This window comes from Carassius gibelio, chromosome A24 (assembly GCF_023724105.1).
Source record: "Carassius gibelio isolate Cgi1373 ecotype wild population from Czech Republic chromosome A24, carGib1.2-hapl.c, whole genome shotgun sequence".
In the NCBI taxonomy this organism is placed as follows: domain Eukaryota; kingdom Metazoa; phylum Chordata; class Actinopteri; order Cypriniformes; family Cyprinidae; genus Carassius; species Carassius gibelio.
Window position 1 is genome coordinate 10692383 of NC_068394.1, and position 17175 is coordinate 10709557.

Here is a 17175-nt window from a genome sequence, read left to right on the forward strand (position 1 = left end):
TAGGTTCAGAACTGATGTTCTGGAGGTCTTTGAAAGTAGATACTTTCCCTGAATGAAAAAGTATTACTGAGGCTGAACTTCAAGCATGAAAATTATAAAACAGTACTGATAGAATTTTAATTATGAGGTCAAACAGATCACTCTGTAATAAATGTGCGGCAAACTCCCATTGATACTGCCCTGCCTGTAGCATTCATATAGCTTTGCCCACAGCTGTCTGTATCTCCTTCATCTTTTATTAGAATCCAATATTGCAGACATAATGTCTGCATTTGAACATCTATATTTGAATCCAGAAACAATCAAACAGATTAACTTTGTCAAGTGACTGAAATCATAGGAACACAATACAAAAACAAACCACGAGTCACATGAGTGGGAGTCTCTCTCTTTCAGTGTCAGCGTGTTAGCAGATGGTAAACTATTCAAATATTATGCCATTTGATTTATCATCGCCTAGTTGCATTATCATCACAAAATCATACATGCTACAGCTATTAGGCTGTGCAGATGTCCCATCAGGCAGGATTTAGACCAACATAATGCAATTTATTTTTCATCTCTTCAGTTTTGTTTTTTGCTGTTTTATCGGAGTGGTCAAGTGTTTCTTTATTTAATGTATTTAATCTGGACCGTAACAACTCCAGGAACTGTTCTCTTCTGCTACCCGTCTTATTCCTCTCTTTCTGGGCTTCCGGTGTTCCCTTTAAGTGCCCTTCTTCTGCTCTCTTTATCTCTTCAGAACATCTGCCTCGGCAGCAGGTGGCAGGTAGCAGGTGGCAGTGGAGTGGATGTCCCCTGACTTTCTTACACTCTCTTAAGCTTCTGTCTTGTACTGATCCCCGGACACCCTAAACTGCTGACCCTAACTTTATGTCCTTGCTCTGACTCTCCCTTTGCCTGCTGCATTGTATCGCCAGCCAACACCATTCTTTTTATGTTTGCAATGAAGATTTTTAAGGAACTAAATTGACTTAATTGACTTTAATTGAAAAAAAAAAAAATCTAAAAATGTCATGGTTAAAATAATATTTCCACAGTTTGTAATTTAACAATTACGGCTGGTTGGAAATGATGCAAAACATATATATAAAGATGATACTGAAAATATTTTTTGCCATCTGAACTGAAAATAAGTCAACATCTGTTAGTATTGATAGAAATCAACCATTGGGACATAAAAGTGGCAGAAGATGAAAAATTAGCAACATGATTTTAGGTATTTTGAGAGAAACAGGATATTCAAAGAGTAAAATGTTTGAATTGGATTTGACTGGGTTGTGAGACGTAGGCATTACGTGCCAGAACAGAGCCTTGTGGTTGAGAGGGAGAGGCTGAAAAGGGATCATTTCTTTAATATTAATGGTTGGATTTTATGACATTTAATGATCCTTCAAATATGCCTTTAACAATGTCCAAAAGCCTCCAGCTAAAAGCACAGATAAAACATCTGGAAGAAAATCTGTTCTTAGACTTCCAAGAAAAACAAAAACAGAAAAATACAGATGCTCCTCTTGAACAACATCATTAAAGCTGATCTTTTTTAAGTTACAAACTCAATCCTGTAGAGTATGACGTGCAATTTGTACTTTAAAAAAAACATTAAAACATTGGTTGCTGTTCTGTTTTTCTGTAGCCCCTCTGTGACACAACCACAAAGACTTTTGTTCAATATAAAAATATAGTAATTTTTGGGCACTTTCTCTAGGTGCTGGGGGCTGGTCTCCGCTGGACAGTGATCATTATCAGTGGCTGCAGGTTGACCTGGGAAGCAGAAAACAGGTCTCAGCCATCGCCACGCAGGGTCGATATAGCAGCTCTGATTGGACAACACGCTACCGGCTGCTCTACAGTGATACAGGCAGGAACTGGAAACCATACCATCAAGACGGCAACATCTGGGTGAGTAAGCTCTAATATTTACTGTAGGACTTTATTTTTTCTTAAGTTTTTTTCTCCTTCAACAATATACGTACACTATCATTGAAAAGTTTGGGATAGTAAGATGCTTTATTTATTTATTTATTTATTTATTTTAATCTCTTACCATACCAATGCTGTTTTATTTAATAAAACATTTTACATTACATATTTATCAGATGCGTTTATTCAAACTGATTAACGGTGCATTCAGGATATACATTTTTTATTTCTTATTTTTTACCAGTATGTATAAAAATAGTTATATTGTGAAATGTTATTACAGTTTAAAAAAAAAAAAACATTTGTATTTGAATTGTGTATTACTGTGATGACAGCTGAAATTTCAGCATCTTTACTCCAGTCTTCAGTGTCACATGATCCTTCAGAAATCATTATAATATGCTGATTTGCTGCTCAAAAAACATTTCTAACAGTTGCTTCTTGATTTTCTTGTGGAAGCAGTGATAATGTGATCCTTTAATGAATAGAACAGTTGAGCATAATGTTTGAATGGTTGTGTATGTGGAAAATATAAAATTTAATTGTTGATTAAAGGGTTTATCTATATTTCACTGGCTCTTCTTCATTCTAGTGTTTTCTCACATTATACTGACACCTAGTGGTGTGGATGCATGAGATTGGCTGTTCAGTTGTTTACAAATTAAGCTTTTTTAATTAGAAAACTGCATCTTTAATATTTGTAATGTTATGACAAGTTAGAAAATGAAATTAAAATTCAAGATTGGTCCTTTACATATTCTTAAGGCATGGTGGTTGTGGTAGTAGGATGTTAGCATACCTCTTTTAAACTCTGAACTCACCAAGGACAGCTGAAGATCAATGAGTCAAGAGGATGCCTTGATTTCTTCCTGGGTGCTTTAATCAACAGTAAGCAATCAAGGAAGCGCTTAGGTCCAGAGAAAGACTTACAGACTGATTTCAGACTGATGTACCACTGTGCTCAGTACTCACAGCAGAGAGGAGTGGAATTATTGCCGGACCCACCAGCAATCCACACAGGGTGGTCTCAGAGGAGAAACGTCATTGTCTTTTATCCTGCACTACCAAAATGTTGCTCCTGGACATTCTCAGCTCTCTTTAGAAGATGAATCATTTGATCTGTCCGAGTTAAACTCTAGTCCAAGGGAACAGCTCTAAACTTATAAAATCAAGTCCTAAGGTCTCACTTCCATTTCTTTGATGGTTAGAAAATCGGTTACAGTGGAATGGACAATTTATGTATTAATGTTACTTTCAATTGTTATTTCTAAAATAAAGAACAATATATTTATGTTATATTATTTTTAATGACTGCATATGTAAAACAGCTAATTAGTAAACTCAATAATAATACAAAATTATCTTTCTATATATATAATTATGTATTTTATTATTATTTTTTATTGTGGGCAAGTTTTAGAGTGTGATATTTATTTAAAAAAATACTTTTTTACATTTTGTTAATTGATCACATACTTAAAATAATTGATAGTTGCAGCACTGGTATTTACAAGCTTATGCTGAAGTTTTCAGGTAATGGCATAAATCTGGTATATAGTTTGTTCCTCACAAAAAGCTGTGGCTTCTGAAAACTGTATATATCAATGTGCTTGAGTCATTCTTCAAACTGACAGTAAAAAAAAAGAAAAAAGAAAAAAAGTATATGGAAAAGAACAGCTCTTTTTGTCCCATGGAAGACATGATGACAGATTTTTCATTTTCACCCAAAATTTTAGCCTTGGGTGATTTGATCCTCTTGAATAAGTTGATGTTTGAATGACATTTTGGGAAAGTTATGCGATTTAAGAGTGACATTTCAGTGGTGCATGATAAAAGTCTCTAGAGCGACGTTTCCTTATAAGAGCATGTTGGATCCACTTACTACATTCCCAACAAACCCTGATTTGCCACTTTACATCACTTTTAGTGATTTGATGAGTGTTCTTCTGACTGCTTTTGTCTTTCAGTGAGAAGCTTTTATATGAGTGGTGAATGAGGCACAGGGTTTTTTTTTTTTTTTTTTTTTTTTATCTAATAAAAAAAATGGGGGGGGGGGGGACTACGGTGCATCAAAATGTTTAATTAGTTTATGGACATGTGGATTATTAATCACTATTTTGTTTTCTCTGTGTAACTTTCACAAACAGATTGTCAGTGATTATTTAAATTGCACAAAAATTGTTTTTCATCAGCAATACACTGTCACTTTTAGTGGTATTTTTAAGTGGCCTTAAAAATATGCTCTGTATTTTAACAGTTCATTGCTTGCGATTTTTAGAATCCATTTGAAAACTTTAATGGCAGAGTTTTTACCCTTCTTTTAACATTTGTGCATTTGTGTGTGTGTGTGTGTGTGTGTGTGTGTGTCAGTACCTCATATGTCCCAAAATGCTAGTTTGGAAACACTGTTTAATGAATAATTATCAACAGTAATATCAACAGTTCCTTTCTGCTTTCTGAAGTGAGGTACCCTTATTAGATTCCAGTGCATCTCTAGAACATTTACAGGCACCATGCATTACAGTTTAATGCAGGCTAGATCGATAGTATTTGAACACTAAGAAAACGGAAGTAGGAATTATTGATCATTCCAGTTGCTAAAGCAGTATAATAGGCCATTTACTGTAGCATCAGTGAACTGGTGCCTACAAGACTGACAAAAGTAATGCCAAGTAAAGGCAAACAAACAGCCCTGCTAAATTAGCTTGATTGAGTGGCATATGTTTTTACATTCAGTTTGCAATATGATTGCATGTCTCCTCTTGACAAAATTCACCACTCAAGGATAACCAGTCAACCAGTCATGTTTTCAATTTTACAGCAGCAATCAAAAATAGACTTTCCCATTGCATCCAATTGATTTATATGCAGTGCAGTTCAGGGTTTTTTGTTTGGACTGGATCAGTTTTTATTTTTAATTTTTTTTTTATTCCTGAATAATTTTCATCACATTTTGTGCTCTGCCTTTAATTATTTCTCTTTATATGCTTGAATATGCATTAAGACCTTTTGTGTTGCTAATGAATAATGGTTAGTTGCTGTGTTTTTATATGCCATGTGCAGCATCTTTAACACTCTGTTTTGGTTTGTGGACTTTTTTTCTGCCATTTTGTTCAATCATACTGTCACTATTTTTCCTCCAAATAAGTTCAGTTCAGGTTAAATTGCAGTTCGGATTAAGGATATGACTATGAGAAGAAATAGGAAGAGTGAATACCACTAAAGATATATACCATATAAGATCATATACCATTTATCAGAAAAAATGACAAACCACTATATATTGTGGTCATGTATGATGTCCATAGCCTTTAAAGCTAAGCTATGTTCACATCATAAGTAAAGGTGCTCTTTGTCCATGCAATCTAATATAATATTGTGACTTTACTTTATCCCTGATGTAAGATGAATAAGACGACAGTGATTTCCATTTACCTCCGATTCTTAAATGTGTAGTTGGCAGTGGAGCAAGTTTAGGATTTATGACATGTCAGATTTGCAGTTATTTCTCAGAATAAAATGTTTGCTTTTTTGGCCATGTAATTCATTTGTACTGCCACGTTGTTGTTTTCATCACGGAAGTGAGAAGACATTCCTGACCTGGTTGTTTTTCTAGGTCAGACTTAGTTAGGGAATAATAATGAACCTCAGATTGAACAAAAGATGAGCAAATGCATTTCTTTATGAAAACCCATTATGTCAAGAATGACATGGAATGGTAATTTGTCTTTGTTTCAGATGTGTTTTGAAATTTGTTTGAGCTGGTCTAGCACATCTCTGCCTGTATCAGACAATGACTTAATGATTGCCTGGTGTTCGATTTACTATGTAGTGCTATAGACTTTTGACAAATGACTGGCTTCTAAATAGAGATGGGTGAAGAGTCATACCAGTCAGCTATTCAACTTGTCATCCAGCAACTCGCTTGTTAATTAGCAAGTTATTCATTTATTTGTTTACTACTAAAGACTATATATGTATATATTTAGCTGTGATATTTTTATTGTCAGTGCTCTTATTAGCATCCATCTAATTAGTCTTTAAGTCTGTTTGATGATAAAAATCCTGTTGGGGAAGTTCTGTCTTTAAATTAAGCTTGATTTTTTTAATTTAGTTTTTTGGAAGTAATTAATGCTTTTATTCAGCGAGAATGCATTTAATTAATCAAAAGTGACAGCCAGTGATACAGAAGATTTCAATTTCAAATAAATGCTGTTCTTTTGATCTTTCCACTCATCAAGGAGTCCTGAATTACCATTTCCGCAAAAACATTCAATAGCACAGCTGTTTTCAACATTGATAAGAGCAGCAAATCAGCATATTAGAATGATTCCTGAAAGATCATGTGACAAATTACTGGAGTAATGGCTGCTGCAAATTCAGCTTTGCTGACACAGGAATAAATTACATGATAAATATATTCAAATAGAAATGTTATTTTAAATTGTAATAATATTTCACAATATTATTATTTTTATTGTATTTTTAATCAAATAAATGCAGCCTTGGTGAGCATAAGATACATCTTTTGAAAACACTGAAAATCTCACAGATCCAAAACTTTTGAACAGTCGTGTATTTACATTTTTCAGTCAAATATTTGTCCACACAGTTGGGCCACAATATATAGACAATAACCAACCATATACCGCCAATGTATTCTTATGTTTGTATGTGTTCTTTTTTTAACAAGCGTTCAATATTTGTCAACACTTGCATGTTTTCATATGAACAACAAGTCAGTAATTAGACTAATTAATCTACTGAACATAACAAAGTTATGTGGAATGACTAAAGTGAAGTGTTTGAGACTGTTATATTGCCTTTCATTCTGTTGCCATTTATTAGGATTGTATATGCAAAAACAGATTTATTTTTATCTATGATGCCTAGACTTGTGTTCAAGACTCAAGTCTAATTGATCAGATTTATCTAAACACCTCCACACCAATCATCTCACAGCCTTTCAGTCTCTTTCCTAAGTATGAATTTATTCTTGACTAAGATTGACAGACTGAAATAATTATTGTGGGCTTTTCAAATATGGAAAGAGGCATTTAGTATCAAGTAAGCTTACTGAACAAAGCAGACTTCTGCTTCAAAGACAACCAAAGACATCTAAACTTTATGCCAATCAAATAAGTGTGAAAACAAATGCTGCTGAAATCCTTTTTTATCCAAACGACTTTGGAATGGATCCATAAAAGATTATGTATTCTATTTCATAGCTGATTGACTAACAGAAAGCGATACAATCCCAGCTATGACTTTTGTATTGTGTGCTGGATCTTTAATGAAAGTGTGTCTGCCATTGAAATGTATTTGTGCATGAAACCTTGAGCTAATTCCATCTGATCTCACAGCTCACTACCTGAAGACAATTAGACACTCTATTTAACTGCACCTGTCCTGGTTTATTTTTAAAATGACTTCAATTACTTCATGATTACTTGTGAGCAGACTAAAGTAATCTTGGAACCTTAATGCCACAGATCACCTTACTTCACCGTGGCCTCTTTACTTCAAAAGCATGCCTCAGCTTGTTCTTTTTAACTCCATAGCCCGGGGTTCAGTGCTGTACATATTCTATTAATCTTCAATGTTGTCCAGCTGGAATTTACTGTTCTGACTCAATGCTGTCTTGCTTACCTTTAGAAAATAATGTGATTTATGGATTTATATGGAGAGTATTTGCATGCTCTGTGTATGACAATGTACTTTTGCCTTGAGTTCTCTTCCGTAAAGAGTCAAATTGGACCATGCAACACTAATGTTAAAACATGCAATTCCCCAAATAATGACTCGAGATCAGATTTGTTTAATAGTGCTGTCATATATATATATATATATATATATATATATATATATATATATATACAGTCAGGTCCATAAATATTGGGACATCGACACAATTCTAATCTTTTTGGCTCTATACACCACCACAATGGATTTGAAATGAAATGAAGATGTGCTTTAACTGCAGACTTTCAGCTTTAATTTGAGGGTATTTACATCCACATCAGGTGAACGGTGTAGGAATTACAACAGTTTGTATATGTACATCCCACTTTTTAAGGGACCAAAAGTAATGGGACAGATTAACAATCATAAATCAAACTTTCATTTTTTAATACTTGGTTGCAAATCTTTTGCAGTCAATTACAGCCTGAAGTCTGGAGATCAATTAGACATCAGCGTAAGCTGGGTTTCATCCCTGGTGATGCTCTGCCAGGCCTCTACTGCAACTGTCTTCAGTTCCTGCTTGTTCTTGGGGCATTTTCCCTTCAGTTTTGTCTTCAGCAAGTGAAATGCATGCTCAATCGGATTTAGGTCAGGTGATTGACTTGGCCATTGCATAACATTCCACTTCTTTCCCTTAAAAATCTCGAAATTTTTAAACAAACGAAAATTAAAAAAAAACGAAATTATCAGCTGAAAACCAAGGTTGTGCATATATTGTGTATCCCTTAAAGTATACCCATTTTCCGTTAAATGATCCTGGTTCTTTTCTCATAGTTCACTGAGTGCTGAATAATGATGACCATAACTGACTGTGTTGTTTACATGACGTAATCTTGGCAAACATTTGATTATGACTCCTACAAATTTCATAAATGTATACCACTGTTCAAAGGTTTCGGGCTGGTGAGATTTAATCTTATTTATTTGAAATATACTAATAATAAACTCACCAAAGCTGCATTTATTTGATTAAAAATACATTAAAAACAATAATACTGTGACATATTATTATAATTCAAAATAACTACTAATAACCCAGAACTGTGGAAATGTGATTCTGCAGTTTTCACCATCCTGTCAGTAAACAGAGACACTACACTATTTTAAGATCACAAAATGCTATTGTACACTGTCAAAGGAGAAAGGAAAATGATTTGTATCTGAGAACAGTTGCTTGGTTCATTGAAGAGGTGACAGAACCCCACAGTCTTGTGGGAGGTGCTCAGCATGCAATTTTTACTGAAACACCATATGATTTATTCCTGTTGATTGACTATAATGTGAAAGCAGTGGATCAGTTTCCCGTTCGGCTGTGAGCTGGAAAAATCAGGTGACATCAGGCTAAGATTCATGCACAGGCTTGCCAAGGCTGCAGCCTAGGAGCCCCAGGTGTGCATGGGCCTCGGATTTGCCGGACTATTTTTTATTATTTTAAATTTCCTTGAGTGCAGACAAAAAAGACCCTAATTTGCCCATTGGGACATCAAAGGAGGATTTGTTGCAGAGTGTCTGACAAAATTAATGTCTTGTATTGTAGAATGCATGCTCAGAGTTTCATTAAATCAAAACCGAAAAAAAAATGTGCCATCCATTCAAAAGCGAGTGACTCCCGGATGCGCACAAATTAGGCTACACAACATATCTAGACGGATGTTAGACTATAATAGGTTTTTGTAATTGTCTTTAGCTTTGGATAGTGTTTGAAAAAAATGGTTTCTATTTGCACTTTGAATATAGAGAGAGCACTGGATTTCGGTTTGGAGGTTAAACGTTCTGGAAGCTCACAATTCACGTACAGTTCTACGGTCTTAAGAGCCAGTCAGTTAAAAAAAAAAAAAAAAAAACACTTTACAGTGCTTTAATATTGTTGTTTTACTGCATATGATAATTCAAATTTAGAAAGTAGAACTGAAATGACCTTTATTAAAAGATGAGTAATCTTATAATTAAATAAATTTTTCCAGTCATGTATTTGGTCAGTGAGAATTAATTTTTTTTTTTTTTTTTTTGGTCTCGTCTCGTGTCTTGAGTTAAGTTTTGGTATTAATGATAATCAAACAACAAAAGACGAAGAAAGATATCATGACACTAAATACATTTCTCCAATAAAGCATAATGATTAAGGGGTCATGCAAAGTATATTCTCAGTAAAAGCTACAAGTTTACCTCCTCAGAGGCTTGACATTTCTCTGTGTTTTAGCCTCTAGCAGGTAACCCATTGTGTCACAACCAGATTGTGCCGTCTCTCACACTTCTTAAATGTTACCCAAGAAGGTTACCCATAATAGCAGGAGAAAGCTATCAGTTAGCATTCCTGATCTCAATGGTAGCTTCTCAACTGGAGCAGGAACCCATGCAAGTATGTGATTTTTTTTTTATCTGATGATGTTGTAGATAAAATAAATAAAAAATAAAGACATTTCCTTGTCGCACCTCTGGACATTTTACTTTTCTTTTCACCCTACAATCTCCTGGTCACCAACTTGGAGTGAGACCTGTTCAGATTCCTACCCCCCACCCCCACAAGTATCTTTCTGTGAATTGATTTTTGATGGATCCTTTTGGAGGCTCATACATTACTGATACCGTTTCTCAGCCCCCTGCAGTCAGTGCTGAATGAGCTCCAAAGCACCGTCGCTTGTACTGAATAAACACACGCTGAATTCTTATATTCTTCCTCCCATGTGGTCCGACAGCCCTGTATGTTGCATAATGGCGGCAAAACCTCTCCATCAATTAATTTGCTGAAACATGCATTTAGAAAGCCTATAAAATGAAGCAAGCCCCTCGCTGTGGTGTGAAAAGACCTATAGTTGTTTTATTCGCTGTGAGTTTATGCCAGTTACGCACATCTCATTCTGGCTGCTGGGTTTTTTTTCTCCTTTGACGTTCCAAGAGTTTTCACACTATATTTCTGATCTAAAATAGCATGTATGTAGTATATTCGTATGTTTACAGTATTTTAATTTTGGAAGTCTCTAGTGCTCATCAAGGAAATATTTATTTGATCAAAGAGAAAGTAAAATCAGTAATATTGTATGGCATTTTTTTTACTGACAAATGTCGAGATTGCATTATTGTAGCGTGAAAGCATATAATATATATAAAATATAATGTGCGAGCGCGAATCTCTAGCGCACTGATTTCCTTTGCACTTGCAAAAAGCTGGACTTGCGCGCTCGGATAAACCCTGCTCTCGCCCAGAAAGAGTGCGCACACTTTAAACGTATCTCTCCTCTCACTCAAACTGTGTCCTGTGAACTCTCAAATCTCTCTGTGCTCATGCACTATAGATAAGCATAGTCAAAGGTTATCATTATGCACTTTTAAAATGTTATCTCAAAACAGATTTGTGCTGGGCATTTTCTTTTTTGTATTTTTGTTTTAACATAAACTAGTTATTGTAGCTACTTTGTTTTACTATATCTCTATTATGTTTATATTTTGATATTTTCTGCAAACACACATATGCATCTCTCTTGAAAAGGTACTATTAATAAAGCTTTATCCAATCAGATCTCCAAAGATCATTGCAATACATTTTCAGTTGGTGTGATGGTAATAATAAGTAACAACTCCTCAAATCAACATCAAATGTAAAAATAGATGTAAATGATGCAAGATGTAAATAAATGCTCCAATATCATTGCTGTTTGGACATTTATTTTGGAGCCTTTTTTCTTTGTAATACAGTGTTTGTTTTCAGTTCTGATTTATTTATTTATATATTTATTTTCATGAAAATCCACTTAATATAGCTATACATTCAATAGTGTTATATATATATATATATATATATATATATATATATATATATATATATATATATATATATATATATATATATATATATATATATATATATGGTAACACTTTAGAATAAGGTTCCATTAGTTAATGTTAGTTAATGTATTAATTAACATGAACAAACAATGAATAATACATTTATTACTGTATTTATTCATCTTTGTTAATGTTAGTTTATGAAAATACAGTTATTCATTAGTTCATGGTAATTCACAGTGCATTAACTAATGTTAACAAACACAACTTTTGATTTAAATAATGCATTAGTAAATGTTGAAATTAACATGAACCAAGACTTATAAATGCTGTAGAAGGATTGTTCTTGCTTAGTTCATGTTAACGAAAGTAGTTAACTAACATTAACTAATGGAACCTTATTCTAAAGTGTTACCATATATATAAATGTTGCGAAAACAATTAATATCTATAGTACAGAGAGATTTGAGAGTGCACAATACACAGTTTGAGTGAGAGGAGAGATATGTTTTAAATGCACGCACTCTGTGCGAGAGCAACGGAAATCAGTGTGCGAGCGGAGAGATTCGTGCTCGTGCATAGTATTAATGTGCTTTTGTGCTACAATAATGCAATCTCAACATTTGTTAGTAAAATAGTGCCATAATATTGTTAAATATTATTACAATTCAAAAGAACAGCTAAAAGAGCTGAATTAATTTGAAAAGAACAGCATTTATGTGCAATTGTTTTGTAATGTTTTGGAACATTATTAATGTATGTATTATTACTGTCACCTGTCACTTTAAATCAGTTTAAATCAGTACTTTGTAGGATGGAAGCTTTAATTTCTTAAAAAATAAATAAATAAATCTAACTAACCCAAAACTTTTAAACATTATTGCATTGTATATTTACAAATATGTTTTATGCTGACTTAATTCATTTTAATAAGGAAGTAACAGGAAACATTCAGCTGAACCTCAGGTTTCTTTTTTTTTTCTTTTTCTTTTTTTATGTTAAAATTGGATTGTGGATCCCCTGTTGAAGTCCTGTGGTGGAATTTTCCACCAAAATGTATTCTTTACATTAAAATATTTTTGAATTTGTCCAAAGCCAACACTTTTAACTCATTTGTATTTAATTTAATTTTGTTTATTATAATTCTACATTTTATTTTATTTTTATTGTTTCTACCGGACACTCTTTGTAAGGCTCGGATATTTTTCAACTTCACAAGCTTTTGTTTCATATGTGTGTATCACATTCATTTAACTTCTGATAAGGCCCATTTCCCCTTAATTAGTTTTCTTGCCATGCTGAGATCTTCAAGGTCTTCCCATACTGTGCAGCACAATTCACCATTATATCCTTTCAAGATCTGAGTGGAATACAAAAAACTCATACAATGTGGTACTTTTGATCTTAATAAGTGGAGTGGAATAAGGTTTAACAGGACATTGCTCTAAATCTGAATGTAAGCAGTTGTGACAGACTGGATCTTTGGGTGCTTGAGCTCCTACCCTTTTTCAAAAAAAATATTAAAAAGTGCCGCCCTCAGACAAATAGCAATAATAATATTGTGTTCAATAAAACTGGCTACGAAGTACTGCACGGTTTGTACAGCCCCAAAAGTCGCATTAATCATAAGTAGTGTTTAATTCACTGGTATTTATGTATATTGATACAACGCTTACTATTTCATGAAACTATTATAGTTTATGAAGCCCAAGTCTCTTATGATCATCAAGCCTGGATTTACATTTACATTTATTCGTTTAGCAGATGCTTTTATCCAAAGCAACTTACAAATGAGGACAGTGGAAGCAATCAAAAACAGGGATATATAAGTGCTTTTAACAAGTCTCAGTTAACTTACCACAGTACATGTAACAAGGGCTTTTAAATAATATAATAAATAAAAAGAAAGAAAACAGAATAGAAAAAGAATAGAGCAAGCTAGAGATCTTTATATATATATATATATATATATATATATATATATATATATATAGTTATTATTATTTTTTTTTAAGAATAGAATTAGAATAGTTAGTGCTTAGGTTAGAGGGTCAAATAAAGATGGAAGAGATGTGTTTTAAGCCGATTCTTGAAGATGGCTAAGGACTCAGCTGCTCGGATTGAGTTGGGGGCGTCATTCCACCAGGAGGGAACATTTAATTTAAAACTCTGTAAAAGTGACTTTGTGCTTCTTTGGGATGGCACAATCAAGCGGCAGTGTCAAATGATCCTTCAGTGTCAAATGATTCTTCAGAATTCTTTGTGAAATGCTGATTAATGTCAAAGTTGGAACAGGTGGCCTGTGTGCATTCATTTTGTGGCCTGCGTCATGCAGAAGTTAAATGTATTTTTATTATATTTTGCACTCAAAAGTAGCACAAATATTAGGCAGTGTGTTTGTACAGTACTCAATAAGGGCTGAGCATATCGAGCAGATTCTAACTAAAAGTTAAAATAACAGCAGTAGTAGCAGTACTAATACTACTAATAACTTTGTGTAGCAACCTAAGTGAAGAAAAAAAAATTATATATATATATATATGAAACCAGTATGAGATGATTTGGTCTTTGTGACATGGTGCATTATCCTGCTGGAATTAGCCACCAGAAGATGGATACACTGTAGTCATAAAGGGATGGACAAGGTCAGCAACAATACTCAGGTAGGCTGTAGCATTTAAACAATGTTCAATTGGTACTAAGGGGCCCAAAGTGTGCCAAGAAAATATCCGCCACACCATTACACTACCACCAGCAGCCTGAACCGTTGAGACGAGGCAGCATGGATCCATGTTTTCATGTACTTTATGCCAATTCCTGACCCTGCCTTCTGAATGTCGCAGCAGAAATCGAGACTCATCAGACCAGACAAAGTTTTTCCAATGTTCTGTTGTCCAATTTTGGTGAGCCTGTCCGAATTGAAGCCTCCGTTTCCTGTTCTTAGCTGATAGGAGCGGCACGCTTTATGGCCATCTGCTTCAGGGTTCGTCAAGTTATGTGCTCAGAGATGGTCTGTATACCTTGGTTGTAATGATTGGTTATTTGAGTTAGTGTTGCCTTTGTATCATCTCTAACCAGTCTGCCCATTCTCCTCTGACCTCTGACATCAACAAGGCATTTTCATCCACACAACTGCCGCTCACTGTATATTTTCTCTTTTTGGGACCATCCTCTGTAAACCCTAGAGATGGTTGTGTGTGAAAATCCCAGTAGATCAGCAGTTTTTGAAAAACTCAGACCAGCCCATCTGGCACTAACAACCATTCCACGTTCAAAGTCACTTGAAATCCCCTTTCTTCCCCATTCTGATGCTCGGTCTGAACTTCAGCAAGTTATCTTCACCACATCTAGATGCCTAAATGCATTGCATTCTATGTGATTGGATGATTAGCAATTTGTGTTACCAAGTAATTGAACATATATATATATATATATATTCAGTTTCTTGTTTAATTTTTTATTAATTATTATTCATTTATTAATTTATTAATATTACAAATTCTCTGAGATTTTTTTTTTTCTGGTCTGACTCAAAATTTTATATGCATATCTTACAAAATAAGCCAAGACTTCCTAGCTTTGATCTTTAATCCTTCCAGTTTCTTTTTAATAATAGCACAATGTAGAAGGGTTTAGCAGAAAGTAACCATTGTTGGACTTTCAGTATCATTTTTCTACCCTGTCCAGCATTAGCTCATTCCCACTTTTACTCTGCTTCAGCTGTGAATTGAGGAGGCTTACGTATTTCCACATGTCAGTTTCTTCCTCTGACTGTACTCCTGAGTGAGTCTCTCGACGCTAAACCACCCCGATTCAGAGTGTCACTGAGCTGGCCGCCCCTGTCAGCTCTTCACATGTATGCATACGGCTGTGCTTTTGGTCTCTGAGAGAAAAGTTGTCTTCACCTCATCTGTCAAGACAACCCCAAGTGGCAAGAAAAGTATGAGAGTGTCAAATGCCCTCAGTTGGAGGATAATGGTTCTTTAAATACTGGATCACATTTTGCTTTCACTCTGCTGGCAGCAAGATACATCGGCAAGTGTCCCGCTGATTACACTGTAAAAATGTGGTTGCAATTTCACATAAAAGCATTCAAATGTCCATAAATCATAAAGCAAGGCTGCAATTATGTAGTAGGTTTTAAATGCATGTCTCTGCAATGAATCATGAATGCTCATCACTTAGGTGCCTTGACATCGAAGTAAAATCTTTTTTCTTTTTCTTTTTTTTCATAAATCAGTATGATGCTGATTTTTGGTTTTTCATATATATATATATATATATATATATATATATATATATATATAAAATAAAACATTTAAAAAAATAATACACACACACACACACACACACACATATATATTAGAATTATTTTTATATATTAAATATTTTATTTATTATTTTCATATGTGGCTGCAAGGTGAGAACAGCAGTGTAATAAATGTAAGTACAATGTGGAATTTGACAGAACTTAATTTATCAGCTGAGAACACAACAAAGTATGCAGCTTTAATAATTAGCCATTCAAATGTGATATGAACTCCAAACAGATTAATGCATTAGATCACAATGTGTGACAGCTGCGTGATTCACTGTAATTTTGATTTAGGACCTTCTCAGATTGCTTTGGTCATGTACTTAGCTTTAATGGATTGTTCTGATGATTTTCAGTATGAAAGGTTACTAGGAAAGATTTTGTGGTCCCTCATATAGGGTAGAATATTACAAAATCAATAGATTTCTTGATATAAAAAAAGAATGGCTTCATAAAACAACAGTGACAACATCAGCAGAACCTTAATGTTTTATTTGGCAGCCGTCCACAAATTTTCCATTATTACACATCTATATATTAATCTGTGTGAAGAAAAAGGGTTTTAACTGGTATATAAAAACTCCCACCCAAATCTGACACACACACCTAAAAATTTTACGTGTACAACAAGAAAATCATCAATCTTGAACAACAATCAGCATGTTTTAATTTTGTTAGAGCGCTTCCATGTCTGATGAATTGTTTTTAGATCAACCTGTTTTATTCTTGTATGCTTCACTTCATTTGCAGTTGTAATGATTCCAGACTGTTTGTCTTCTAGACTGGTGGCTTTTATTTCTACTACAGAAAAGTTCAGAAGAGCATCTTTCTGGTATTCTCAGAGTAAGAAATGTACGAATAGAGGATGGCTGCTCAAAGCTGTTAAAGAAAGAAGAGACCCTGGAGCTTTGACACAAAATAAGTAAAAGCAACTTTAATTATACCATGGAAAACCAGTGAATGTGCCACTTATGATAGTTATACACTGTAAAACCCGACAAGTTAACTTAACTCAAATCGTTTGAGTAAACCAATTGCCTTGACTGTAATACCCGACAAGTAAACTTAACTCAAACGGTTTGAGTAAACAGATATCCTTAAGTTATGTTAACTCAAACTGTTTGAGGAAACCAATTGCCTTAAACCATTTAAGTTGAAAAAACTAACAGTTATGAGTACTCTGAACTTAATTCAGTTGAGTTCACTGAAAGAAGATATACATTGCAATTAAGTGATTAAGTGATTAATTGAGCTTTAGTGATGAACACCTGCTGTTAACAAACAGAATCACTGAAGAAAAGAGAGAAAGGAACAACAGCTGATTCAGACACAGCCTCACTCAAACCTGACAAGTTATGTTAACTCAAACCATTTGAGGAAACTGATTGCCTTAAACCATTTAAGTTGAAAAA

General features: G+C 34.1%; 1 protein-coding gene across 1 annotated transcript in view; it reads left to right on the top strand.

The window, feature by feature from the left end:
- Positions 1–17175, top strand: part of LOC127946186 (contactin-associated protein-like 2) — a 361215-nt gene that overhangs the window by 130057 nt on the left and 213983 nt on the right. Inside the window, exon 3 of the mRNA XM_052542554.1 lies at positions 1709–1902. Coding sequence (XP_052398514.1) covers positions 1709–1902 — 194 coding nt within the window. The remainder of the gene's footprint in view (positions 1–1708; positions 1903–17175) is intronic.